At 43.6% G+C, this 27,783-nt stretch overlaps 9 protein-coding genes across 11 annotated transcripts; 4 read left to right on the plus strand and 5 right to left on the minus strand.

Moving 5' to 3' along the window:
* Positions 1 to 6,290: 6,290 nt before the first annotated feature.
* LOC117585232 lies at positions 6,291 to 7,066 on the minus strand. The gene is made up of 2 exons (XM_034274626.1): positions 6,668 to 7,066; positions 6,291 to 6,568 (listed from the first exon to the last, which is right to left on the minus strand). The coding sequence occupies exons 1-2, from the start codon at positions 7,046 to 7,048 to the stop codon at positions 6,320 to 6,322; spliced, it is 630 nt and encodes a 209-aa protein (XP_034130517.1). The 5' UTR covers positions 7,049 to 7,066; the 3' UTR covers positions 6,291 to 6,319.
* Positions 7,067 to 7,951: 885 nt separating this feature from the next.
* Positions 7,952 to 8,741, minus strand: LOC117585191. The gene is made up of 2 exons (XM_034274538.1): positions 8,310 to 8,741; positions 7,952 to 8,248 (listed from the first exon to the last, which is right to left on the minus strand). The coding sequence occupies exons 1-2, from the start codon at positions 8,715 to 8,717 to the stop codon at positions 7,979 to 7,981; spliced, it is 678 nt and encodes a 225-aa protein (XP_034130429.1). The 5' UTR covers positions 8,718 to 8,741; the 3' UTR covers positions 7,952 to 7,978.
* A 291-nt stretch (positions 8,742 to 9,032) lies between these two features.
* LOC117585183 lies at positions 9,033 to 9,651 on the minus strand. Its single transcript, XM_034274525.1, has 2 exons — positions 9,357 to 9,651; positions 9,033 to 9,293 (listed from the first exon to the last, which is right to left on the minus strand). Exons 1-2 carry the CDS (start codon positions 9,627 to 9,629, stop codon positions 9,072 to 9,074), a joined length of 495 nt encoding a protein of 164 aa, XP_034130416.1. The 5' UTR covers positions 9,630 to 9,651; the 3' UTR covers positions 9,033 to 9,071.
* A 422-nt stretch (positions 9,652 to 10,073) lies between these two features.
* Positions 10,074 to 10,799, minus strand: LOC117585078. Its single transcript, XM_034274343.1, has 2 exons — positions 10,393 to 10,799; positions 10,074 to 10,329 (listed from the first exon to the last, which is right to left on the minus strand). Exons 1-2 carry the CDS (start codon positions 10,762 to 10,764, stop codon positions 10,108 to 10,110), a joined length of 594 nt encoding a protein of 197 aa, XP_034130234.1. The 5' UTR covers positions 10,765 to 10,799; the 3' UTR covers positions 10,074 to 10,107.
* Positions 10,800 to 12,417: 1,618 nt separating this feature from the next.
* Positions 12,418 to 13,158, plus strand: LOC117585572. The gene is made up of 2 exons (XM_034275104.1): positions 12,418 to 12,840; positions 12,904 to 13,158. Exons 1-2 carry the CDS (start codon positions 12,469 to 12,471, stop codon positions 13,123 to 13,125), a joined length of 594 nt encoding a protein of 197 aa, XP_034130995.1. The 5' UTR covers positions 12,418 to 12,468; the 3' UTR covers positions 13,126 to 13,158.
* Positions 13,159 to 13,399: 241 nt separating this feature from the next.
* On the plus strand, positions 13,400 to 13,933 carry LOC117585368. Its single transcript, XM_034274814.1, has 2 exons — positions 13,400 to 13,615; positions 13,679 to 13,933. The coding sequence occupies exons 1-2, from the start codon at positions 13,400 to 13,402 to the stop codon at positions 13,898 to 13,900; spliced, it is 438 nt and encodes a 145-aa protein (XP_034130705.1). The 3' UTR covers positions 13,901 to 13,933.
* A 1,864-nt stretch (positions 13,934 to 15,797) lies between these two features.
* Positions 15,798 to 16,351, plus strand: LOC117585369. Its single transcript, XM_034274815.1, has 2 exons — positions 15,798 to 16,067; positions 16,130 to 16,351. The coding sequence occupies exons 1-2, from the start codon at positions 15,798 to 15,800 to the stop codon at positions 16,349 to 16,351; spliced, it is 492 nt and encodes a 163-aa protein (XP_034130706.1).
* A 1,780-nt stretch (positions 16,352 to 18,131) lies between these two features.
* Positions 18,132 to 25,596, plus strand: LOC117585846 (protein phosphatase 1B). Of its 3 annotated transcripts, none has more exons than XR_004573947.1 (7): positions 18,132 to 18,508; positions 19,133 to 20,021; positions 20,104 to 20,221; positions 23,444 to 23,549; positions 23,621 to 23,675; positions 24,062 to 24,207; positions 24,469 to 25,596. XR_004573947.1 is itself a non-coding variant. In XM_034275589.1 (7 exons), the coding sequence occupies exons 2-7, from the start codon at positions 19,212 to 19,214 to the stop codon at positions 24,500 to 24,502; spliced, it is 1,125 nt and encodes a 374-aa protein (XP_034131480.1). In that variant the 5' UTR covers positions 18,132 to 18,508; positions 19,133 to 19,211; the 3' UTR covers positions 24,503 to 25,596. The 3 variants fall into 3 exon arrangements, 2 of the variants coding, with proteins under 2 accessions (XP_034131480.1, XP_034131481.1); XM_034275589.1 differs by having other exon boundaries at positions 24,062 to 24,063; XM_034275590.1 differs by lacking the exon at positions 24,062 to 24,207 and having other exon boundaries at positions 18,133 to 18,508.
* Positions 25,597 to 25,794: 198 nt separating this feature from the next.
* Positions 25,795 to 27,582, minus strand: LOC117585845 (dynein assembly factor with WDR repeat domains 1). Its single transcript, XM_034275588.1, has 5 exons — positions 27,353 to 27,582; positions 27,223 to 27,298; positions 26,758 to 27,159; positions 26,378 to 26,695; positions 25,795 to 26,319 (listed from the first exon to the last, which is right to left on the minus strand). Exons 1-5 carry the CDS (start codon positions 27,390 to 27,392, stop codon positions 25,812 to 25,814), a joined length of 1,344 nt encoding a protein of 447 aa, XP_034131479.1. The 5' UTR covers positions 27,393 to 27,582; the 3' UTR covers positions 25,795 to 25,811.
* Between the last annotated feature and the right edge of the window lie 201 nt (positions 27,583 to 27,783).

Genomic DNA, 27,783 nt, shown 5'->3' on the forward strand with positions numbered 1-27,783 from the left:
CTCGTTATGTGCGTTGTGTCGGTGGGACAGGCGCCGTGGCAGAGCGTAGCCTCCCACCGTGGGCCAGCTTCCGCGACCGAGGCTTAAAAGTCAATTGCAGAAATTAGCGTGCCTTTCGAGGAAGAGGTGGATCGCCGGGGGAAAGCGGACACCCCTTTACCGGCTCGATGCTCGCGATACTCGTGCGAAGCTGTAAAAGTATCAAATTACATTTCCGGCGGAAACAGCGTCGCCTCTTGGAAGCGACAACGCTGTCGGTGTCGTCCTGCGGCACTTTGACTTTGCTATCGGACATCCTAGTCGAGGTTTCGATTTCTCTAAAATTTTACCAATATTCTCTGGGTCTGGCTCTAGCGCCCTTTCACGAGTGCGGTTTGATGGCCATAATCCCCTTGTGACAGAGACTGAAGCCTGGCATGTGATAAGCCCCTGATGCATTGTCCTGCCTGGCTGTCGTCCAACCACTAAATGACTATAAAGTAGCAACTTCCGCGACTGTTGCGCAAAATCATTCAATTTCCGTTTGGCCACACGACCCAAGTCCGCATCCGTGCCCGAATCTGACTTCATCTCCACGACTCCTGCCACGATACGTACGTACAAGTATGTATGTATTTATATGTTTGCGCATCATAATCGAGGGTGTGATTTGTCCTTTTTCAGCATTTGTCGCTTGCCTTTTGCTAGCCATCCTCATGAAACATCACCGCAATTTCGTTGACTCTGCCAAAACCCACAATCGACCCATGCCAACCCATCATCTGCCTCTGACCGCCCGCCCCCTCGTTGGTGGCTGCGAAAAATTTGAATAATTTTTATTACGTGGCGCGTTATGAATTTTTGATGAGCCCTTGCTGCACAATGTTGTAACTGTTTGTTGTTGGTGCTGCTGCTGCTGGTGGTCCTGTTTGCTGGCAGAGGGCGTGTGGCCAGTTATCCTTCACTAAGCCAAGTGACAGTGCCACAATTTATTAGATTCTCAGCCTCATTGTGGGCTGCCGTCTCCGTCTCCTTTTCTTTTATTCGTTTTTATTATACCGTAGAGTGTTGCCCTAAGGGTATGATGTAACAGATTCTAGTTTGCATGTTGAGTAAAGAGAGATGCCAGCGATGACATCCTAATTCAGGTGGATCCAAGTAATGGGTAACTCTTAGTCGGAACAATAACTATGACTTTTTTTCTTGTCATTTTTTCTCAGTTTTGTTCCATATCATCAGCGTCTGCGCTGCAAGTTTCCGGTACGTGAGAGGAGGCGAAAGTACAGAGTGGTGGACGGAGGTATTGCCGGACAGGAGCGCGGTGGTGGTGTTGTTGGGACTGTGGATGTGCGAGGGGAAGGGAAATGGTAAGGGTGAACTATAAGGGGCGTGCTGTGTAATAAAAGCAAATAAAATATTCTTTAATATGCGACACTCGCCGCAGTCTGCTGCCTGTCATCCTCTTTTCTCTTTCTCTTTCTGTCTACGTGTGTGTGTGTGTATGGGAAATTTGCATATATATTGCCTTGACAAGCATTAATGTATGTAATCCCATAATTTTTTAATTAAATCAAATTGTTTCTCTCTCGTTAAAGGCTCGTGGGATGTTTGCTGCGAAATATTCGGGCAACTCCTCAGCTCAGCTCTGATCTGAAAGGGTTGAAAATAGATATACTAATTGGAAATGCACCAATTGATCTAAACTTATTCCTAGGCCACTTTCTATTTTTCAATGTTATTCTGTAATATTTCAGCTCAACGATGGATGTGAAAATGTGTTATGTAAACTGTCTTGTAATCATTGCCATTCTGTATAGCATTGTTTCAATTGTCGTGGTCCTAACGCTATTTCTAATCTGGATATGATTGCATTTAGAAACAATTTAGAAGCTGTCACAGAGACGACGTTTCCCACTATTGTACTTCCTTCTATGCAGTCGGTCGCCATCAATCATAATCAGCATAGCAGTGACTAAATGCAATACTATGCAGGAACCGCTGGAACTATGGTGTAAGTGTAATCATTTCGGTGTAACCAATGGAACCCACGGCCATGGACCAGCCCCAGCCCCAGCCCCAATGCCTCCTCGTTCTGGTGTGGCCTTCCGCATTTCGAAACGATTAAGTGATTTTGTGCACAGTGCATGATAATTGGATTAATATGCGTCGACAGACGGAGAGGGAGTTCAACAGGATGATGTGGTGGCACTGGCACCCACCACCACCAGACATGGCACGGAGACTTTCCTGTGCGTGGGGGTGGTTTGTGGGTTCTTGGGATTTGCTCGTTGGTAAAGGGATTGAGAATGGGAATGGGAATGGGAATGAGAGTGGAGTGGGACTGGCGGTCGTTAGGCGGGCAAATGATGGGAGAATCTGGGGATGCCCTGGCCTCTCCTCACTGGGTTAAATGCTCTCGTTATCAAAATTACATATATCATAGAGCTGCGCGTTGAGGGGTGGCACGAATGGGATAAACAGAGGTCGGGCGTTTGCTGCTGGCTGGCTGGCTGCCTTTTTTCTGGCTACGGGTGGTTAACCCTCCTCTGGAGTAAATCAATTTCAAAGCAAACAGTGCCCCCAGAAGCTTATAGGGCTGTTGGGGGGGGAAAACATATTCTTAGTGCCATAATTGGAAAAGTCGGGGATTAAGCGATAAAGTTGTGTTCTTAAATTGATAAATGCTGAACAGCGATGGGAGATTTGAATGGAAGGAGAGGACTTCTCAACCCAAGAACCCTTTTGCCAGCCAATTTTCGAGCCGGAGTCGAAGTCAGAGTCAGAGTCAGAGTCAAACAATTTGTCAGGCGAATCCGGCAAAAGTAAACAGTTTTGGCCCTTGGTTAAACAACTGTTGGCCACTTAGCGTTTCATTACCAAACGCTGCCGCTGCACAAACAAATTAAACCGTTTCGTTTTGGGTTTTTGGCCACAGAAGCCGCTTCCGAAGTGCTTTGTCGCAGGTGAACGCTCACCAAAGAGGAGCTCAGCTCAGAGGCGGTGGGATCAAAAAGCCAGCGATTATTTGACAACCGAATGGAGCTAAGTGCGATTCCCGATCTGCGTTCCATCTTTGATCTCTGCTGTTGTGGCTGCTGCGGCACTGCCTCTGTCTCTGCTGCCGGATGCCTAATTTATAAAATAAATCATATGTGAATTAGCCGTCAACGGTGGGTAACTCATTTGCTTTTAACGCCGATTTCCTTTTGATTAATTTATTTGCTCACTGGGCCTCCGCCTCTGACTCTGCCTCAGGCCTCAGTTGGTGTTACAATCGATTTTCACACCTTCTGAATGGGGCTTTGTTGGCTCTTTTTCTGTGCATTTGGCCATCTCATTAGTGGATTTGGCTTTTGAAAAGACCGCCTAGACACTTGTTGTCTAATCAGCAAAGCCACCCGCAATGGCACGTCTCAGCTTAGCTGAAGATGATCATCCCAATGATCATGTGGATGGTGTTCTCCTTTGGCCATTGGCATTGGCCAAAGTGTGGCACTAGGTGAAATCAGGGGACAGACCCGAGCTGGAAAGGAAACGAAAGTTTCTCTTCGCGCCTTGATGTTAATTTCGGCTTGTCTTTGATGCCAAATTCGCCTGGCTGGCTTTTCTTGACGGTTTTGGTTTCGGTTTCTGTTGCTGTCTTTTTGTGTGTGTTTCGTTTTTATTATTACCATTTTGTTAAGATCATGACCATGATCTAATGATTTGTTGTCGAACAGTTTTCAGCCTCAGCGGCAGAAACAACAGGGAAAAAAGGGTTCATTCAATCTGCGCTCCGATAATGATCTGGCGCAATAAAATTGAAATGCGTCTGTTAATCGCTTCGAGATACATAATAATTTTGTGCTGTGCTCTGCTCCACACAGCCAGCAACAATGTGAACGATAACGAAGTTCTGTCGGATGGTTGCCGCATATCGATCACTTTTCGGTTTATTTTCTTATGTTCTTATTGGGGGAAAAAATACGCAAAAATCACAGCGGCAGTTCAAACTTCAAAACAAATCTCAATCAAGACGAAGACTAAATGCTCTTGAATTAATATTCCCATATTCATTCGCACAGTAATTTACTAGAATTAAGAATATCTTAATTAAGAATATATATCTGGCTCTAGAATATATAAAAAGAAACTCTTTTAGCAGATTAAAAAGTGCACATTTCATGCTACCGATTTCAGTTCAACACCAGCCCCAATTAGCTGATCAATTATGAGTCGTTTGTATTATCAAAGTTCTGATTACAGGCCTCAAGTAGTGCTCGAGTTCGCGTTGCCACGTGCTCCCCATAGTTGAGTGGCTGAGAACTGTCCGCGATAAGGAGAGCCAGTGCAATGGCCCCTTAAGATTGTAGGGCATTGGGCGTAATAAATCTTTGTCGCTGAAGCTGGAGCTTGGCCAAGTCAAATTCAAATGCCGGCCACAGACCATTGTTTGCAAAAAGACCCGACGACAGCCAAAAGACAAAAAAAAAGGAGTAAAACAAAATAAAACAAAAAGTCGGAGACAAATTCGGATCCCAGGACAGGGCTCAGGCCCTGTTTGATAAGCATCGGCCAGCGCAAGCTGCGCTGATCGCTGATCCGATCAAGAGTCGATATTTATGGCATGCCGAGCGACAGATACGGATACAGCGACCCAAGAGGAATGTCAGGATCGCGTCTGCTTAGCTGGAAATTAGAGCAATTAGCTCTGACTCGGGGCTGTTTTTTTAAAAACCGAACACCATCAAAATATAACTAAATAAAACATCAGAAAAGAGACTAATCGTGAGGACAACCGACTAGGAATTGTCGATCACCGCTGTCGAGCGCCGCTGCCGTGCGACCTATTCCTCGTCTCCGTGGTGGCTACTGTGGGCGTGCTGGTCTCGGCCTCGAGCCTTGGCTTGTAAACAGTTTCATTTATCAGATGATTATGTAATTTATAGAGTTCCCCCGGCCTACCGTCCGGCTACCTGTCCTGCCGATCTGTCCGGCGATAAGAGAGAGTTCGGGACATAAATAAGTGTGTCTGGCATAAATATCAAAGGGCATTTAATGAAGTTATTAAACGCTGCCAGCAACCTGGGCGTACCCGAGAGACTACCGTTTGCGGAGGCCTCTGCTGTAGATCAGATCCGAATGAGGGCAAGGGTGAGGGCGAGGTTCTGTAACTGGGACTCTGTACCATTTAGCGATCATAATCTCCGGATTGGTTTTGGCTCTGGGCCCGATCTCTGGTCCCGATGGCGATGTCGATGACGATGCCTGCGTCTGCTTTGCATTGGCGATTGAGCCGAAACTGGTTGAGCAATAAAACGCTTGCTATAACGAGCAACAAAATTTGTAACGATTCAATTTAAGGCTACGTACAACATGAGCCATACGCCGTCGGCGAAAGATGAAATGGTCGGAATAGACGCAAGCCCCCAAAGGCCGACTCTAGGCACTGGCACTGGCACTGGAACTGGCACTCCTCCTCCTCCCCCGCTCGTTGGCCAGCCCAGTTCAGGCGACCCCCAAGCCTTCATCCTCCTGCGACTCCGTCTCCGCTCAAACGCGGAGCCGTTTTGTATGTTTTTGGCGCATGTTGAAGACTGAATGCCTGCCCCGTCTGCCCAGGTCTGGGCCCGTCCACGTCCAGGCCCCGCCAGGCGGCAGGCGGTTCAATTCAATAAAATTTATGAAGACATGACTGGCAATTGTACGAGTAGTTCCATCGACGTAGTCGTCGTATCGGCCGGCAAATGAACGCAGCCCCGTTCCAGAGTTCGACGATCCTTTCCACCACCAACAACAACAACAACAACAACAACAGCAACAGCAACAGCCTCACCAGCCACAACAAGAGCAACAGTTTGACGCCTACTTGGCCACGACTCCACTTGCATAAGTTGAGCTGGCCAACGCGGCTTACGATTACAACTCAATTGTGAGCAAAGGCAAAAATCGCAATTGTCAATTGATTTTACAGCCCATATTTCACAATTAATTAAGCGCAAAATTTGGGAACCCGTCAAGAAAGAATGTCGGCAACTTTTCAAAGGCAAACTGACTCTTGGCTCCGACTCGAACTGATTTCCGCATGTACCTGCCACACGTTGCTGGGCGTGGCAGTGCCAGAGGATAAGGATGTGCACACGTACACGCACAGGGACCATTGAGCCATTGATCCCGATTCACGATATCGGTCAGTTCATCTTGACCTGGCTGTGGGAACAACTTTGTCGTAAAATGTTGACATAAAAGAAATTAGTTGGATAGTTTCGGTTTCGGGTGGTCCAAGGGGAGAACGGCTATGGAAATTGATATGGGAATAATATTCCTTCTGATTTATTTGTTACTCTTCAAGTTGGTTACACTAAAATCCTGTCGTTTGATAATCTATAATAGTTGTGGGTGCAGATGTAGTATAGCCCACTGGGAGACCATTGAGGCAGGCGTTCAATTCCTCATACATGGCGGTTGTATCCTCCACGAAGTATCTGTCAGCTTCATTCACACATATAGCCAGCTGGTTCTCCTTCGTCTGTAGTTGCATCTGAATGGTGGCAGCCGATTCTGTGGCGTTTGCCGAAATTGCATACATCGTCTTGGACTCTTGGGCCCCCTGCAAAACATCCAGAGAGAGAGAGAGAGAGAGAGACACCGAGAGACACCCAAAATGTGACTTCTTCTCGATAAAACGCAACTGACATCGTCCACTTACCCATCTGGCGAAGCACTCAAAGGCCTCCACATAATCAACAATTGTAGAGCAGTCGGCGAAGGTATTGCATCCATAGTCTGCTTGGCTTGCTAGTCCATAGAGCGTACTGTTCCAGTTGCAGTATATCGCCTGGCTAGACTTCTCGAAGGAGTCGGTGCACGCCAAATAATCAAACTCGTATTTGCTGGAAACTGTATTTAGCTTGGGTCCATAGTAGCCAAAACAAATTTGCGTCCTCGAGGGATTCTGGACGGAAAGAAGCTCTGACTGTTGCTCCAAGCTATGAATCTTCGGAGTCGTTGGACGCTTGAGCTTCGGTAAAGAACCCAGCGCCAGGCCCAGGACGAGCATGGCCATCAACAGGGCGTATTTGAAAAGCATTGCGAGGTCTCACTAGTCGAACTCCCAATTGGATAGAAATGGATAAGTGCTGGTGGCTTTTATAGCTATCGAGGGAGAACATAATCTTTATCTGCTTTAATTGTGTCTTGTCGGGGGAAATGTCGAGTCTAGAAGATAGTATTGTATCTTAATTAATTGTTGTTATCAATCCTTCCGGCCAACTTCTGCAAACACTTCCAATTAAATAAGATGTTCTAGCTCGAGGATTCTATCTTAGCCCTGCGTACAAACGGACAAAATCGTGTCTCGGGTGATTTTGTACATACAGAATTCTACAGAACTAATAGCTCATCAAGCTATAATAAGTGTCTTTGTTGATTTTGCACCATCTTATGTAATTGGTCTACCGTTCCGACAGTTGTCCTACCATCTTCTCAGATCGGGCTCCTACAGTGGCTCTGCATTTTCAATAAATCAAACAAATTGTAAGGATTTTTAATGTAGTTTGACGGAGAGATCCATAAACTATATTCCAATCCATACTTAACAGCTTGATCACATCACAAATATAAAACATTTTAAGGACGAACTAACGTCGTGTCTAAAACTCTTCAAATTGTGAACCAGAAATTTCCTATTCTCATTTCATTTTTCGTATAACGCTTCAAATGCGCCACTTTAGGTTTGTAGAAAGAATTTAGTTTTATTTTAAATTATTTTAAAATTTCAAGGAGCTGCACACTGTGGCCCATTTTGATTTCAATGAATTTAAAGCCCTGGCAGTTGAAATGTATCGTCCTTCGACGTTTTCGTGTGATCTGCTTTTTAGCGAAATCATATTAAAACCGCACCAAAAAAGTCTTAACGGTCTCTAGAGAATGAAATCTCCATCAAGAATGAAATATTAAATATTTGAACTAGAAATTATATTTGCTCGAGGTTTTTATTTATTGAATTTACAAATATATCTTAGGACTGAGCCTTAATATTACTAAAACTCGTTTGTAATGTATCTGGTGGTATTGGTGTGGCCGGGAATGGGGTTGGTACAGTATCGCCCCTTAAGCAAGCATTCAACTGCTCATAGATGCTCGTTGTGCCCTCCACATATGTCCTCTCGGCATCGTTCACGCACAAGTCCTTCCTACTCTCGATGGAGAGATAGTCCGCCTGAATCTTAGCACCGAGCTCCGTGGCAGTGTTCGAAATATTGTAAAAGATCTTGGCATCATCGCCAGCCTGAAAGGAATCGGAGCCTGTAAACGAATATTTCTATGGTGCACAATTGCCAAGTACGTACCACAGTGGTGGCGCAATCGAGTCCTGACAACACATCCTCGAGGGGCATTTTCGAATATGACCAATATTGACACGCATGCAGGTTTCTGCACGACCTCTCGGCATTATTCACGATCTCCTCGAAAGCAGAAGTGTACTTGGCGTCGACGGCGAGGCTCGCGTTTTCATAGCTGTTGATGCAGGCCTCGAAATCGGTTTCGTATGCGGCGTTAATGTTATCCATGACGGGACGGTAGATGCTGAAGCAAAGGTTCGACCCCAGGCTATGTGCACTGGCCAGGTCCTGGCTCTCCGCCTTCAGCTCCTGGATGTGGGCCTGCGGCTTGTGGGGTGGCGCTTGCAGGCGGCCGGCCAGGACAACGCTCAGGCATAGCGAGAGCACCACGATCGGGTATGACTTCTGATACATGTTTGGAACAAAACTAGCCTGACATCGAACGCCCTGCCCGTATTTATATAGAGGCCCATCGCACATCCGACTTCTGCCATTATCTTTTAATTACACGCTGCGCTTGTTTTTCTTATTAGTTTAAACAATCAAACTTATGTCTTAATGTTATCTTCGAAAAAGTTTACTTTTTGTGCACATTCCTGTTTTATAGAAAAACTTCACCAACCTTCCAGGTTTATCTTAACGATTTTAAATATTCAATGTTCATTTAGGAAGCAAAAAGATTTTCAATTAGAGGAATATTACAGAAGTAATTGTAAAGCTGTGAGGTGAGTTCTGGCTTTTTTTTATGAAGCTATCGCCAACACTTCTTCAATTGGACACAGTGGTGGTGGGTTGGGACCAGTTACCGTCCTCCAAGCAGGCATTCAACTCCTCAAAGCTGGCGGCAGAGTCCTCCTTGTATACCCTCTCGGCCGTAGTTTGGCAGAAATCGAGATCGAAGTCAATGAGAGCTAGCTCTCCGATGAGCTGTTTGTTGAGGTCAGTCGCGTTATTGCCGATGGTATTCAGAATAACAGAATACTCGGGAGCCTAAACGAATCAAAGGGGAAAGGGTTAGATTACACTACGGTATTCCGGGGACTCTTCACTTACGGTCTTGGAATAGCACTCGAAGGCCTTTGTGTTTTCCTTCTCGTACTCGCAACGCATCAGGGCGTCGCAGGTCTCCTTGGCATTTGAGGTGATTCCATTACGGGCGATGCCATAATTGCTGTCGATCAGCCATTTGGCGGCATTGAACTTTTCGACGCAGACCTTGTAATCTTCCTCGTACTGGTCAGAGTGTCCCTTCAGGATGGGCAGGTACCAGTCGAAGCAGTTCATGTTGAGGGTGGTTGCCGTTCGCAGACTCTGCGCATTCATCATGAAGTCGATGAGGCTAGCTGATGGAGCGATCCNAAATATAGATAAATTGAATTTTAAAATATTTTGGTAGATTGACGTGATTTCACAACTACGCTTGCATTTTGCCGAAACAGAAAAATTAGCAGAATAATTAATTGCCGTTCCGGCAGCGATGCTCTTCTGAACAATGATCGATGCGTGACATCGATCGCCCTGCCCCTATTTATACATAGGCTCATCGCACATCAGGTTCTGGCATTATTTTTATTAATAGGCTCAAAAATTAATGTTGTCTTCGAACGTGTTTATTATTTCTGCACATTCTTGTATTATAAATAAACTTCTTCAAACTTCAAAGTTTATCTTAACGACTTAAATATTCAATGTTCATTTAGGAACATTGCAAACGGATGTTCAATTAGAGGAATATTACAGAAGTAATTGTAAACCTGTGAGGTGAGTTCTGGCTCTTTTTTATGAAGCTATCGCCAACACTTCTTCAATTGGACACAGTGGTGGTGGGTTGGGACCAGTTACCGTCCTCCAAGCAGGCATTCAACTCCTCAAAGCTGGCGGCAGAGTCCTCCTTGTATACCCTCTCGGCCGTAGTTTGGCAGAAATCGAGATCGAAGTCAATGAGAGCTAGCTCTCCGATGAGCTGTTTGTTGAGGTCAGTCGCGTTATTGCCGATGGTATTCAGAATAACAGAATACTCGGGAGCCTAAACGAATCAAAGGGGAAAGGGTTAGATTACACTACGGTATTCCGGGGACTCTTCACTTACGGTCTTGGAATAGCACTCGAAGGCCTTTGTGTTTTCCTTCTCGTACTCGCAACGCATCAGGGCGTCGCAGGTCTCCTTGGCATTTGAGGTGATTCCATTACGGGCGATGCCATAATTGCTGTCGATCAGCCATTTGGCGGCATTGAACTTTTCGACGCAGACCTTGTAATCTTCCTCGTACTGGTCAGAGTGTCCCTTCAGGATGGGCAGGTACCAGTCGAAGCAGTTCATGTTGAGGGTGGTGGCCGTTCGCAGACTCTGCGCATGCATCATGAAGTCGATGAGGCTAGCTGATGGAGCGATCCCGGAGATGGGCGCTGCGGCGGCCAAGGCGACGAGGGCCAGCAGGAGAGTCGAAGTTTTGAAGAACATTTTGACGCGAACAGCTTGGTAAATGAAGTGTGACTAGAAATGAGAAAAGTTTGCCTTTTATACAATCAAATTGATTTGCTTCCGGCAATTTCTAATCGCCCTATTATCGGGTGTACTTTTTGTTGCCATATTTATTAATATTTGTATACATATGTACGAATATAAGTAATCCACGCCGCGTTCTTCCCCCCACAGGTAGTCGTCAAAAGTTTCGGAAGAAAGCAAGCATAATTCCTGAAATTACGTCATCCACCAATACATTTTGTAAGTAATTTTTTATTAACCTACTATCCTGCGGAAGGTAGACAAATTTAGGAACTTATACTGCCGGTTATACAAACAAATTTGCCGCACTCTTCAGAATACAACAGTCATAAAATGTTTAGGCAAAAACATCCGTTATTGGTGGAACATCAATATGAACATCGATTCTAATACATAAAACTACCCGAAACCATTTTTCCGCATCGAACCAAACCTATTTTTATACCTGGTACTCGAAGAGTAAACCGGGTATACTGTAAATCTGCACAAGAGTGGATGTATGTATGTACATATGTAACACACAGAATAGTGTTACCATCAAGTAAATATATTATTGATCAGCATCAATGGAAGAGTCGATATAGCCGTGTCTGTCTGTTCGTCTTGTTTGTCGACTAGTTCTCAGAAACTATGTCATTGCAAAAATATGGATTTTTGAGCGGTAATTTTTACAAAATGTTGACTTCTAATTCGACTAAGGAAAAAAATCATAATTAAAAAAAAAAAAGGTAGAGCCATCAGTTCATCAGAAAAAGTCGGTTTGGTTGGCAGCGTTTGTTAAAAGTGAAATTTTGTCGGGTAGTGTAATTTGTGGCTTCAACATTTGAACCCGCAACGGCTTTTATCTCTATTGTCGCCCTCTGTCCACAAGGGGTCACACAATGGTCACATGTTCCAGATGCGGTAGTTTGCTCGTCTTGGCCGAAGCGCCCTCTATCGGTGCTACTCTTAATTAGGAGCTTTGATGTACAAATTTCGACCCTCAGCATAATTTGTACATTATACAAATTCAACAGATGGTGAGGCACGAAATTGGTGTACATGGAGCCTTCTTGGTATTCCGATAGACGGCAGTCAGCCCTATCCTGACAAACTATCGTATCGGCTGCACTGAAGCAGTTGCAAATTTAAATTCAAACCTATAGATATTATCAGGATGCTCTTAGTGTGGCTTCTTGTCGAGAGATGGCGGTAATAGCATCAAAAAACGTTTCGAATTCAAAACATGAATAAATCAATTATTTACTATACTTTATTAGACAATTATTTTCATATTGAAGGTGGCAGAAATTACGCATGTTTTTACCAAATCATTTTATAACCGTTGTGTCCGGAATAAGCGGAACTCGCTGATAACAATTTTCCACCTGATAGCAGACTAATAAATATTTGATACATTTAACTTAATTCCAGTAGTACGCTTGCTTTCTGCCGAAACTTTTTACGACTGCCTGTGTGGGAAAGAACGCGGTGTGGCTTTGATAAGAGCGCTACTTCTATTCGTACATATGTATAAAAATATTAATAAATATGGCAACAAAAAGTACACCCGATAATAGGGCGATTAGAAATTGCCGGAAGCAAATCAATTTGATTGTATAAAAGGCAAACTTTTCTCATTTCTAGTCACACTTCATTTACCAAGCTGTTCGCGTCAAAATGTTCTTCAAAACTTCGACTCTCCTGCTGGCCCTCGTCGCCTTGGCCGCCGCAGCGCCCAGCTCCGGGATCGCTCCATCAGCTAGCCTCATCGACTTCATGATGAATGCGCAGAGTCTGCGAACGGCAACCACCCTCAACATGAACTGCTTCGACTGGTACCTGCCCATCCTGAAGGGACACTCTGACCAGTACGAGGAAGATTACAAGGTCTGCGTCGAAAAGTTCAATGCCGCCAAATGGCTGATCGACAGCAATTATGGCATCGCCCGTAATGGAATCACCTCAAATGCCAAGGAGACCTGCGACGCCCTGATGCGTTGCGAGTACGAGAAGGAAAACACAAAGGCCTTCGAGTGCTATTCCAAGACCGTAAGTGAAGAGTCCCCGGAATACCGTAGTGTAATCTAACCCTTTCCCCTTTGATTCGTTTAGGCTCCCGAGTATTCTGTTATTCTGAATACCATCGGCAATAACGCGACTGACCTCAACAAACAGCTCATCGGAGAGCTAGCTCTCATTGACTTCGATCTCGATTTCTGCCAAACTACGGCCGAGAGGGTATACAAGGAGGACTCTGCCGCCAGCTTTGAGGAGTTGAATGCCTGCTTGGAGGACGGTAACTGGTCCCAACCCACCACCACTGTGTCCAATTGAAGAAGTGTTGGCGATAGCTTCATAAAAAAAAGCCAGAACTCACCTCACAGCTTTACAATTACTTCTGTAATATTCCTCTAATTGAAAATCTTTTTGCTTCCTAAATGAACATTGAATATTTAAAATCGTTAAGATAAACCTGGAAGGTTGGTGAAGTTTTTCTATAAAACAGGAATGTGCACAAAAAGTAAACTTTTTCGAAGATAACATTAAGACATAAGTTTGATTGTTTAAACTAATAAGAAAAACAAGCGCAGCGTGTAATTAAAAGATAATGGCAGAAGTCGGATGTGCGATGGGCCTCTATATAAATACGGGCNATTACAAGGTCTGCGTCGAAAAGTTCAATGCCGCCAAATGGCTGATCGACAGCAATTATGGCATCGCCCGTAATGGAATCACCTCAAATGCCAAGGAGACCTGCGACGCCCTGATGCGTTGCGAGTACGAGAAGGAAAACACAAAGGCCTTCGAGTGCTATTCCAAGACCGTAAGTGAAGAGTCCCCGGAATACCGTAGTGTAATCTAACCCTTTCCCCTTTGATTCGTTTAGGCTCCCGAGTATTCTGTTATTCTGAATACCATCGGCAATAACGCGACTGACCTCAACAAACAGCTCATCGGAGAGCTAGCTCTCATTGACTTCGATCTCGATTTCTGCCAAACTACGGCCGAGAGGGTATACAAGGAGGACTCTGCCGCCAGCTTTGAGGAGTTGAATGCCTGCTTGGAGGACGGTAACTGGTCCCAACCCACCACCACTGTGTCCAATTGAAGAAGTGTTGGCGATAGCTTCATAAAAAAGAGCCAGAACTCACCTCACAGGTTTACAATTACTTCTGTAATATTCCTCTAATTGAACATCCGTTTGCAATGTTCCTAAATGAACATTGAATATTTAAGTCGTTAAGATAAACTTTGAAGTTTGAAGAAGTTTATTTATAATACAAGAATGTGCAGAAATAATAAACACGTTCGAAGACAACATTAATTTTTGAGCCTATTAATAAAAATAATGCCAGAACCTGATGTGCGATGAGCCTATGTATAAATAGGGGCAGGGCGATCGATGTCACGCATCGATCATTGTTCAGAAGAGCATCGCTGCCGGAACGGCAATTAATTATTCTGCTAATTTTTCTGTTTCGGCAAAATGCAAGCGTAGTTGTGAAATCACGTCAATCTACCAAAATATTTTAAAATTCAATTTATCTATATTTATTCACTATCCGTCGGAAACGAAGAAATTAATTGATATTGGAGTATAAAAGATTTCCGCCTTCTTGCGGAAACAACGGTCAAAAAATGTTGGTGGAGCTATCAAAATGAACTCAATTTTTGAGCTCAGAACGGATTTTGGAGCCTTCGCCCTCCGTCGACAAGGACCACTTTATGAACAACCCGATAATACCTATCCGGTTGCATTTTATTTTGCTACTGTTCCATTGTAACCGATGCGATAGTTTCCTTGGTCCGGTTAGGGCCATCTGTCGGAATACTAAGGAGGCTCCGTGTGGTGTATTTGCATGCATTTGTACAAATATATTCATTAAAAATGTACAATTAAATGCTGATGGACAAAATTGGTACACAAATTTTTTACCGATAAATGGCGCTTATCCCAAGCGGAATAAACTATCGCATCGGTTGCAATATTCAAACCAATAGGTTTAATCATTGTTTAACTCCTTGCGGACAGAGGGCGACAATAGAGACAAAAGCCGTTGCGGGTTCAAATGTTGAAGCCACAAATTACACTACCCGACAAAATTTCTCTTTTAACAAACGCTGCCAACCAAACCGACCTTTTCTGATGAACTGATGGCTCTACCTTTTTTTTTTTAATTATGATTTTTTTTCCTTAGTCGAATTAGAAGTCAACATTTTGTAAAAATTACCGCTCCAAAATCCATATTTTTGCAAAGACATAGTTTCTGAGAACTAGTCGACAAACAAGACGAACAGACAGACACGGCTATATCGACTCTTCCATTGATGCTGATCAATAATATATTTACTTGATGGTAACACTATTCTGTGTGTTACATATGTACATACATCCACTCTTGTGCAGATTTACAGTATACCCGGTTTACTCTTCGAGTACCAGGTATAAAAATAGGTTTGGTTCGATGCGGAAAAATGGTTTCGGGTAGTTTTATGTATTAGAATCGATGTTCATATTGATGTTCCACCAATAACGGATGTTTTTGCCTAAACATTTTATGACTGTTGTATTCTGAAGAATGCGGCAAATTTGTTTGTATAACCGGCAGTATAAGTTCCTAAATTAGTCTACCTTCCGCAGGATAGTAGGTTAATAAAAAATTACTTACAAAATGTATTGGTGGATGACGTAATTTCAGGAATTATGCTTGCTTTCTTCCGAAACTTTTGACGACTACCTGTGGAGGGAAGAACGCGGCGTGGATTTGATAAGAGCACTACTTCTATTCGTACATATGTATAAAAATATTAATAAATATGGCAACAAAAAGTACACCCGATAATAGGGCGATTAGAAATTGCCGTAAGCAAATCAATTTGATTGTATAAAAGGCAAACTTTTCTCATTTCTAGTCACACTTCATTTACCAAGCTGTTCGCGTCAAAATGTTCTTCAAAACTTCGACTCCGGGATCGCTCCATCAGCTAGCCTCATCGACTTCATGATGAATGCGCAGAGTCTGCGAACGGCCACCACCCTCAACATGAACTGCTTCGACTGGTACCTGCCCATCCTGAAGGGACACTCTGACCAGTACGAGGAAGATTACAAGGTCTGCGTCGAAAAGTTCAATGCCGCCAAATGGCTGATCGACAGCAATTATGGCATCGCCCGCAATGGAATCACCTCCAAGGCTAAGGAGACCTGCGACGCTCTGGAGCGTTGCTCACATGAGGAGGAAAACTCAGAGGTCTTCGAGTGCTATTCCAAGACCGTAAGTGAAGTGTCCCCGGAACCCATAATGTAATCTAACACCTACCCCTTCGATTCGTTTAGGCTCCCGAGTATTCTGTTATTCTGAATACCATCGGCAATAACGCGACCGACCTCAACAAACAGCTCATCGGAGAGCTTGCTCTCATTGACTTCGATCTCGATTTCTGCCAAACTACGGCCGAGAGGGTATACAAGGAGGACTCTGCCGCCAGCTTTGAGGAGTTGAATGCCTGCTTGGAGGACGGTAACTGGTCCCAACCCACCACCACTGTGTCCAATTGAAGAAGTGTTGGCGATAGCTTCATAAAAAAGAGCCAGAACTCACCTCACAACTTTTCAATTACTTCTGTAATATTTCTCTGATACGAGGTTGATATATATAATAAAAGAATGTGCAGAAAAAATAAACCATCGAAGATTTTTATCTTGAGCCATGTTTGAGACTAATAACGAGAAGGGAAGTGTGAGACGCTTCTTACGCGACACAACTTTATACCTGGCACTCGGTACTACATCTGCAGCTTAGCGGTGTTTTGTCAAATTTTAAATTTTGTCTTCTGTATGTCATCTATGTACATCTACAACACTTCTCACACCCACACACTGCAGACTCGCGGCAGAGGCAGAGGCCACTGTCTACACGAAGCTGAGTGTGAAAGAGAAAGTGAAAAAAAAACAACAAAAAACAACACCCACCTGGACAGGGTGGGTTTAGCCACTGCAAATTGATTTCTTCATTATGGCTATAATAATGATCCAATCGGATCCCAATCGGATGGTGATCTGATAGATATGGTCATTCCCTACGGAATAGCGTTTTTAGTTTTTTTTTATCTTCAAAATTGTAGGTTGGGAAGGTTTTCGCCCTTTTGCAGAGGCGGAAGGGGCGTGGCTCATTTTTGAAATACACTTGTAACAGTGTGAGCATACACAAGTATGAATGAAAAATTTGGTGGCTCTTGCTCTTATAGTCTTTGAGTACAATTCGCTCATCAGGACGGACAGACAGACATGGCTCAATCGACTCGGATATTGATGCTGATCAAGAATATATATACTTTATGGGGTCGGAAACGTTTCCTTCTGTGTGTTACATACTTTGTGCACAAATTAAATATACCCTATTTACTCTTCGAGTACCGGGCATAAAAATAAGAGCAGCGTGGAAATGTCAGAAGTGCGATGAGCCTATGTATGAATAGGGACAAGGCAATCGATGACACGCATCAATAATTTCTTTATTTTATTATTAACAGATTCTCGAAAAAATGTGTACAACTGTAATAAATATGTTCTTTCGTTCACTACTTTACAAATAACAACGGACAATACATTTACTCTGCCAGGGACTTGGACACCATTGAAAAGAGAAAAGAACACGATCGAATGTTTCGTCATGTTCTGTTATTGGTCTACACTCTAACTCTAGTCGTTCCAATCTTTGCACACCTGGATTTTTTTGTGACGTTTTTACCTGTGAAATGTTTAAAATAAGCCAAATTGATTCTTCAACCGGATATAATTATTGTTTGAGTGTTAAAAGTCTTAAGTTATAAGTAATATAAAATAGAACATCAAAATCAAGGAATATGATTAAAGATTACGGTATATTTACTGTATAATTTTAAAATAAGAAGGTATTTCTTGAATATTTTATCGATAGTTATAATGGAAACTAGAGTTGGGAAAACATCGATGGTGGCCACCATCGATAGTTTCTCATATCTGCTAAAACGTTTTTTTATTGTATTTAATCGGTACAGCGAAATTGGTTGGTCGCAGACGATTAATCCGCATTGATGAATATTGGAACAAAATGTTACTGAAAATTTTGCGCTCAAAAAAGAGTTGTTTGTCGAACGAACACCAGAAATAGAAATTGTACCCTAACAATATAAATCTTTTAATTCAAAATCCAATCATCCCGGCGATGAATTAATCAACAAAATAAATAAATTTTTTTTTCAACATGTTCACTCTTTTGCTACTATCGGCTACATTTTCAAGCATCGATATTATCGATAGCACTATCGATTTTTATCCCAACTCTAGTACGAAATCATCGTCGTGCGACCATAAAAAAAAAAATCAAAATATTAGAAAAAGTTTTATTTTCGTTTCGTCACTGCACGGAAAGTACTTCCGAAAGTTTTAATCAGCGCCCCGCGTGTCCGACCATCGAATCAACGCGGTTTCGGTGATGTGCAAAACGAAAGCAGAAGACATTTTTGGTTCTTAATTTTTGCTTACACACGCCAATACAGATAGTCAGTCACACACACACACGCACCCCGCTTGAGGAGAAGCAGCAGCAGCACATACACACAAGCACAACCATCAAGAAGAAGAAAAAGCAACGAACGAGGAGACAACGACGTTGGTGGATTGGCGGCAAGGCGGGCAAGCGACGAGGAAGACCATCAACTGTAAATTTGCGAGGTGAAAAATAATGCGAGTGAAGGTTTGCCTTTTCTCAGCTCCGAAAAGTTCATAGATCTCGTGCCCAATTGTGTTTTTTCATGACTAGTTCGTGACCAAATCCCCAGAACCGGCAGCTATTTTCCATTCCCCTCTCTCTCACTTGTGAAAAAATGTGCTGCTAACTGAGCGAGTTATTTGTTAAAAAACGAACGCGGAGGGGACAGTTCCTGTGGATGCTGTTGCGCGCAGAAATTGCGCGACAAAAAAATAAACAATTCGAGCCAAACCTGCAGTTTACGCCTACGCTGAGGCCAGCTCTCGATACGGGCGTGTAGGCATGTGGGCGTGCCGGCGCAATGGCAGCTTTATTTCGGCTAAAATTAGCCATCGGTCGTCTACGAAGAGAAAGGGACCGACCGACCACGCGTCCTTGATAAATCGATTGGCAAACCGGAAGCACAAAAGTAACGAATATAGCCAAAAGTTTCACACGTAACGGCAGGGGGGAAGCCTGGGGACCAGGGTGAGGGAAATGTTTGTTGCGCGCAATGAGTTCAAGTTCAAGGCAGACCTGAACATGCATGCATAGGTTAGTATTGATTGAGATTCCACTAATATAAATTGGTGCTCCTTCACTTGCAGGATCTCTTGGCAACAGAAGAGAGCAGACCCACAGCCAATTCCTCCCACAGTCAGCACACAAACAGTATGTTCAGTAGAAATGGGCGGATTCCTGGATAAGCCGAAAACCGCCAAACACAATGATCAAGGTGAGGGCAACAAGCTGCTCTTCGGCGTCAGTTCAATGCAAGGCTGGCGTTGTGAAATGGAGGATGCCTACTATGCACGCGTGGGGCTGGACAATGCCCTAAACGACTGGAGCTTCTTCGCGGTGTTCGACGGGCACGCCGGCTGCAAGGTGTCTGAGCACTGTGCCAAGCATCTGCTGGACAGCATTGTCCACACGGACGAGTTCATAAGCGGTGACCATGTGAAGGGCATACGCACTGGCTTCCTGCGCATCGACGAGGTGATGCGCGACCTGCCCGAGTTTACCAAGGATACCAAGTGCGGCGGAACCACCGCCGTGTGCGCCTTTGTCAGCTCGACTCAGGTGTATATCGCCAACTGTGGGGACTCGCGCGCCGTGCTGTGTCGCCAGGGGGTGCCGGTGTTTGCCACGCAGGACCACAAGCCCGTCCTGCCGGAGGAGAAGGAGCGCATACACAATGCCGGCGGCAGTGTGATGATCAAACGCGTAAACGGCACCCTAGCCGTGTCCAGAGCCCTTGGCGACTACGACTTCAAAAACGTCAAGGAGAAAGGGCAGTGCGAGCAGCTGGTCTCACCCGAGCCGGAAATATTTTGCCAAAGCCGCCAGGACACCGACGAGTTCTTGGTGCTCGCCTGCGACGGCATCTGGGATGTGATGACCAACGAGGATGTGTGCAGCTTCATCCACTCGAGGCTCAAGGTGACCAGCGATCTAGTGAGCATTGCCAATCAGGTGGTGGACACTTGCTTGCACAAGGTATGTAGTGCTCTACATACCATTCGGATGGTATATATTGTCGCTCTCTCTGATACCAAATCTTTTTTTTTTGCAATCACAGGGAAGTCGCGATAACATGAGCATCATTATAATTGCCTTCCCTGGAGCACCGAAGCCAACAGAGGAGGCGATAGAGGCTGAGCATCGGCTGGAGAAACAAATCGAGAAAATCACAAGAGGTTGTCTAAGTCGTCTACTCTGTTTATAACTAATCGTTAACTCTTGATCTATGGCGTTGTAGTTATTGTGTGTGTCTCTCTCTCTCTCTCTCTCTCCCACTGAATCGAATACTCTATTGACGCGCGCGGTCAGACGAAATACGTATACATTGTACCTTAAAAGTAACAAGCACATACTCTTAAAACAGGGAAAATACGATAAACGATATGTCCCAAAATGTCCCGCCCCAAGAAGCTTATCTAGCGTTATATTAGATACATCTACCCTGATCCTTAGGTAGTCATGCTTCTGCATATCTGAGAATGCAAACGCCACTCGACTCCAATGAAAAGTTCCTTCCAAGTAGTTCGAAACCCAACCTAACCAAAACATTGCCATTACCAATGCCATTCTTATATATATATTTGTATATAGTTATGTAAATGACCGAGTGTGTGTATTTTACCTATATCCTATCGCTAATGCATAGTAAATAACCGTATAGCGTGTTGGTTTGTCATATCTGCTGGCAGTGCGTGCGGCTGACCCGAATGAATGTATATTTGTGGGTGTGTGAGTGCCAGCTATATAGTATTATTTATACACGTGTTTGTCTGCTACAGCAACTGCCATCTGCCATTTAGTTGTAGCATTACATAATCGTAAAACCCCATAGACCGACCATAGATATTAATAACAATTATCGATGAACCTGAGCCCAATGTTAAGTAGTTAATTGACCCGTCTGCATATACCTTTGTATATACATATGTACATTCACACATGCATATAAACCCGATACCCACTGATGACACAAGCCCCGATGCAAATCAATCAAAAGTAAATTGCAATCTCAAACGACCCCAGGTATTGAAGACACTCAAAATAAATAAAAAACACTTGGAATTGATGTAACTAGTAGGCCTAGCAAATTAACACTTAGTTTCTAAGCAAAACGAGTTCAAAGGAGACCCCTCGGTGGCCCTACAAGCAGTAGGTATTTTTTAAAATGAGCTGGGAAAGCCTTTTTAAAAACTATTGACGACAACCTGGTACTGCCGTAAAACATACAAACATATTTTTACTACATAATTAACCGCTCAGAGATTTGAGAGAGTACGGAATGCCAAAAAGCCAGGCAGAATCGATTAAGTTGTAGTATTATCTCCCACAATGAAGAACCAGCCATAATAGGATAGATATATTTAGATCTCTAATAGTCTAGCGACAGACAGTATTCGTAACACCCAAGTGAATTTCGGCATAATGTCCCTGAGGCCGAAGTGTGTAGACGTGACCTTGCTGTTGATATACATAGACAAATACTTTAAACCAATTGTATACAATATAATTTACACATAGAATATAGTAAATATTTAATAGCATGCCACGCCCCATCATTGGTCAAAGTAGATAAATAATTACAAGTTTATATAGTTGTATAGTATATAGTTATACATATAACCAAAGATAATGAAATACTCGAATGTCCAGACAAACTACCATTACTAACGTAGCCTAAAGTAGTCCAGTAGTCTAGGAAGGTTTTGAACGTTATACACAAAAGTAGGTTTTAATGAAAAGCAAAAGCAAAACAAAATTGAAACTGTAAACCTTATGCTCACCAATTGTTGTGCTCGTGGTAATCGAAAGCAAGAGTTTACTTTACTTTACCAATGATTTACCAATTGGATCGATCGAAGCTAACCCAGAGATCAACTTGTGACTGTACCATGTACTAGAGCAATAACTCTGCGACCATTGTCCAGGGAAATATATGTAGGTGTAAGGCCTCGGCCACATAACACGTGACAACCGACACTCTCACATCCAAACAAACATACTCAATAGATTAATAAATCACCAAAGATGCAACCAAATATCTCCATGGCTAAGCAAAAAATATATATGTTTAATGAACGATTCGAAAACCAAACAAAAAGTGTTTGTCTGCTCTTCCATCGGATTCAGTTTTCAGTTCACTGCATTCGCTAGTTTCAGCTTTTATTTTCCATTTACATTTTCTCGAACACACAACACCAGACAGAACTCCAAACAGCGAAACAGTTAATGCCTTTTGCCTTCATTTGCCTTTCTTCAGATTACAGTTTTCTATTGTTACACACCAATTCAGAATGTCTCATTTGTAACCAATTTATTTTCCACATGAGAATTATTTTTTTCAAGAGCCAGCTCCAACGAATGACCAAGAAATTCTTTAAAGTAATTTACCAAAGAGAACATTTTTGCTTCGCGCGTTATTCTGTTGTTTCATGGTTGTTGTTCTTCGCGCATCGTACTGCAAATCACAAATATTTGAATTGAAATGTTTGCCAGAAAAAAAGGCAGGCGCATAAGCCAAATGGGCGTGTTAAAGACAATGCAAGAACAAGAAACAGAAAGCATTACAAATTTTAAGATGTGTGAGCATAAGGTACGTCTATAATTTTGTAGTTTGTAAATATCGAAAGCAATTTTTGTCATTTCGTTATCTCGTTTATCTTATCGATTGATTGATGATTGGTTTAATTTTATTTTGCGTACCACATGCCTCCAGTCCAGCCCAATCCACACCCCACACCCAAACCCTGTCTAGATCCAGCCCCAGTCGTCTCTAATGAGTTGTCTGTGTATTAAGCTTTCTAAAGAGATCTCCCCACACCATCTAACGACAGACTGAAATTGCATGCTCACCAGGCGACGAAAGAAACTAATTCCAATTTTAATTACTTTCCATGTTTATTTTCCGCATATCCAAATAATTTTCTTGGAAAGAGAGTAGTCATTCGTTGTTTTACAATCAAATTTTCTATCAGCTCTAATAATTACTGGTCCCCACAGTTTGTTAAGCGAATGAAAAATATTTATAATTGGAATTAGGTCTTCCCCAATCCAATCCCACTTTCCTTAATAGATTAGAAACTCTTTGCCAGGATGATATAATGTTCTGTTGTTTGACCTCTTTGCCATTTGGTTTGTTACCTCATTTCCAAAGCTGTTAATACAGCCATACACTTTGCGTTTTAGTTCATAGTTTAAAAAACAAAAAAAGTTTCGAAACATATATGTATATTGCATTTGCTTTAATGTAGCTTCAATATGTAATTCGATCGTATTTTATTATGAACCATTTTTGTACATACATCCACATTTATTTATACAAAATCTCGTAAGCTAAGATCTTGAATTGAACCCTATGAACGACGTCCATTGAACAGTTTGTATTCTCTGATTTGTTGCAGACGAGATAGAGTCTAACAAGATAACCGATTACCTGGATCTGCTGAAGTGTATGCAGAACAAAGACGACATTGAAGGTCTTCCACCCGGCGGCGGTTTGCAGTCCAAGTGAGTGCCGCTGATCATGTCCCAAAAATAAATCCAAATAACTGAAAATTGTTTTGTGAATCCCATTGCAGATATCACGTTATCGAGCGCACATTCAAACAAGAGTTTCCGGATCGACCATGTGAAGTACGCAATCTCTTTTATAATCTATAACCTCCGCTTGCCGCGCTTTTGCCACTGCTAACACAAGTTTTGTTATCGCTTATCATCATCATCAATATTATTTTTGATTGGCTTATGTACTTATAAGTCGGTAGATCGTTCGGTGGTAGCACCATCAGCAGAGGCCTTAACTTACTGGATATATATATCACTCACAACGGCAGTCGACACACCCACACCCATACCCATACCCATTGTTGATTCCACCCGTTAGTGCACATTGCACATTACCCATTCGTACACGTTTGCATGTAATTATTCGGGAGGGGAAGAAGCTCAATTTTAGCATTCAACCATTCAACCGACCGAAAGCTATGTTTACCTATGTATTTTCTTTCTTTTATTTCTAGCTGTATGCATTTGAAGATATATGAGTTTTGTAATACCTAATATTGTTCATTTCAAAACCAACAATAATCAATCAAACAATCAACCAAGCAACAAGTGAACAAACGATAACTAAACACTTCCTTCCTCAGCTTCATGTATTCTAAATGTAAGGCAAATGCTGTTGTCCTCCTATGCCACACCTGTCTCCTGTCCCTCATCCTGTCTCACAACCCGTCTGGCTTTTACTCATTTCTTTTCGTATCGAGATTTAAAAGCTGCTCGCATGTACGCTTTGCATGTTCCCTGCATCTGTACCCTACTTTAATCCTCAACCTCATGTAATCTGGCTGAACCCGCCGTGTTTCCTTCTAAGTCCCCACACTTCCCGCCATCAGTGTTAATAATCGTGATTTTGTGTTTCTTGCAGAGCCCTACGCATTGAGTTGCAGACAAAACATTAAATAGAAACCAGTTAAACAAACGCAGCAACCTGAACAGAAAGATCTTTAAATGCCACAGCAAACCCAAACTACACACACCCACACACAACATAAACGAAACGATGCGAAACAAACAAAACACACACCAAACAGTTTTCTACTTTGATAAACGCTAAAGAAAAACCTACTAATAATGATAATAATAAGCATTACGATACATTTATAGTTTATATGAGAAGGCCTGTCTGTCCTGTCCGCCCCCTCCACACTCAACAGTACCACAGCCACACACCCACGCAGATACCGAGCCCATAATATACATATGTAGATGTGTTTTAGAAGAGTACTCCGATAACTGAAAAATTGAATAAGATGCAGCGGATGGCTCAAAGCCAGTAACAGCACCACACAACAACCACACAATAAGGATATATAAGGATCCTCCTCAACCACTAAACCGACACTTAATAACCTACCAGGGAGACACATCTGTCTAAATGATTGGCCCCAAGCATAGACCACGGCCAACTCTATGTGAGTGTTTCAACCTCTGTGTCTGTGTTTGTGTCTGTGTGATCTATCTTTCCGTCACTTCTCATTCAACCAAAAGCAATCATCAAACAAACTGTCTACTGTGCCCGCCTCTGAGCTCCTTCAGTTTAGTCGTAAACGAGAAGAGAAACTTCTAAGAGAATAACGCGAATTAGAACTTACATATAGAGCGAGGGAATGAAATCATTTTGAGGAGGGATAACATTGAGAGAGAGCCCGCTCCTCGCCGAGAAAAATATTTGTGTACAAGAAAGAACGTTTAATTTTTCAAAAACTATGTATTAATTAATATGGATTCCGAAACCCTGCGGACTTTTGTAAGTTGTAAAATGTTTGTTACCGAAAACACTTTTTGTTCACTTTTATATATGTATATGGAAAAAGAAGTCGCCAGCCTATTGCGAACACTTAATAATGTAAAGTAAAAATGTTAAACTAAAGAAAACAAAAAAAATGGAAAAACCAAACTAGCAAACAAACCTGTAACTATCTATATATGGAAATGCGAAAAGTAAAGCCTAAACCTTAAGGTAAACAAAAGAAACGATTAAGAAAAATTACAACAAAAAAAAGAGCAAAGAAAGTCCACAATAATGTCCGATCTGAAAGAAACGAGAAAAGCTAAGAACTATTAATTTATAAGCCAGTTGATGATGAAACCTTTAGAGAGAAAAGCAAAATTACGCTCGAGTTTGTAGTAAATGTTGATACAAGAAAAATCCACGCCGATCTCTCTCTCTCTCTACTCTTCGTTTAGCTGCACGGTGTACCAGTCGTATCATCTCCAGAAGCGGCAGGTGTTGTCCTTGGAGGCCGTCAGAATTGCGTCGCCAGCATAGCTGTAGGCGCAGCTGAAGACCTCTGCCTCGTGCCCGGCCAGCACCTGGGAACAGTGCCCGGACTCGGTCAGCCACAGACGAGCAGTGTTGTCAGCGGAGGCGGTTAGCAGCATGCATCCGCTGGGGCTGAAGCATACCTTAGACACCTCGTCACTGTGCCCCGCCATCAGCGACAACATCTCCAGCTGCTCAGAAGCGCCGCCCAGGCTCCAGACCCTCGCCGTGCAGTCGCTGCTGCAGGTGGCCAGCAGTCTGCCCGCCGCATCGAAGGCCACGTCCAACACCTCGTCGTTGTGCTTGGAGACCAGGTGCAGCTCCTGATCCATCCGGCGAATATCCCACAGCCGAGCCGTGTGATCCAAGGAGCCCGTGGCGATCAGCGATCCGCTAAAGCTCCACACACAGTTCGAGAGCTCAGCTCTGTGGCCCCGCAGTTGATGGCAGCAGCTGTTGAAGGAGTTGCTCCTTAGCACAATTGGCAGCACAACAGATTCCTGGCACTCACCTTTTGGTGCGTGTATCCCAGATGGCGGCCGTGTGGTCAAAGGAGCCCGTAAGCAGCATCTGCCCATCGCGATTGTAGCGAGCGGCTATTACCTCGGCACCGTGGTGGGAAAGCTGCTGAAGCTCATGGGCCGTTTCCACATCATAGATGCGTGCGGTGCCATCCATGGAGGCGGTGGCAATGGCCTGGCCATGCAGCGGATGGAACTCAGTCGCCACCAGCTCGGCGGTGTGACCAAACAAGGTGCAAAGGCACTGCCCGCTGCTGGCGGACCAAACTTTGGCGGTGCAATCAAAGGAGCCGGTCACGATCTTGTCGCTGAAAGACATTGAAAATGGAAATTGCAGATGAGAGGAGATCGTTGTGGAAGCTATACCTACCATCTCGGCGTATTGAAGCCAACGGAGAAGACCACATTGTCGTGTCCGGTGAGAGTGTGCTCCACTTCTGTCGTTTGGGTGTTGATGACGTGGCAGGTGCGGTCGTAGCTGCCGGTGAGGCATCGTTCTCCGGTGCGGTCGAAGCACACATTGGTCAGCGGCAGGATGTGCGAGGTGTGACACTTGTGCAAATAGAACTTCTTCTTGACGGGCTCCCGCAGCTTACGCTGTAGCTTGTCCAGAGCCTGCTTTAGGGCGCTGAATGTGTTCTGGGAACTGGTCACATGGCCACTAGCGGGCACACAGGGCGTTGTCTTGTCCTCATCCTCTTCCGATGGCTCCTCCTCCGCTTCAGCCAGTGAATGGAGTAGGATCTTGTCAGCCAGAGGCTCAATGTCGGTCCTATTCCAAGAATAAAGAAGAATTCGTGAATTTAGGTGCAGTGTTCAAAGTAGAAGTACTCACTTCGAATCTAGGTCAAGCAGATCAAAGTGACGCACTCGCTCGCTGCCCTTTGCCGTGCGGTAATTAATGGCCAGACCTGAAAGAAACAATCAAATATTTATTAAGGATTCGGCCCGATGACCTTTCCCACCTGGCGGATAGTAGCGCAGGAATATTTTGTTGGCGCTCATACTGAGGTTGTTTCGACTCTAACCTACGGGTAAATTCCTTCACTCATAGGTTGGTTCGCTGCCAGTTTGCTGACCTGCTTTAATTCGCGTTGCATTGGTTTCGGCTCCCTGCCAGGTGGGTGCCATGCCAAAGTCAGCGTTTGATCGATTCCGTGTACGAGGTCTCTGTCGGGGTCTGCCACGCTAGCAGTTCAAGGATATGGGGATGGCATCCGAGAAGGCATAGTTGGAGGTTTGTCGCTTTAAACTCGTTTATACATACCTGTCTTTGGTTTTCATTTGAATTTGAGTTTGAATTGTATTATTTACCTACTCTTATATCCTCGTTCTTATATTTCTCTTCTAATTGAAGCTTTTTGAATGAAAAAGCTCTCACATAGCAGGGATTTCG

This window comes from Drosophila guanche, unplaced genomic scaffold (genome assembly GCF_900245975.1).
Source record: "Drosophila guanche unplaced genomic scaffold, DGUA_6, whole genome shotgun sequence".
Taxonomy (NCBI): Eukaryota; Metazoa; Arthropoda; class Insecta; order Diptera; family Drosophilidae; genus Drosophila; species Drosophila guanche.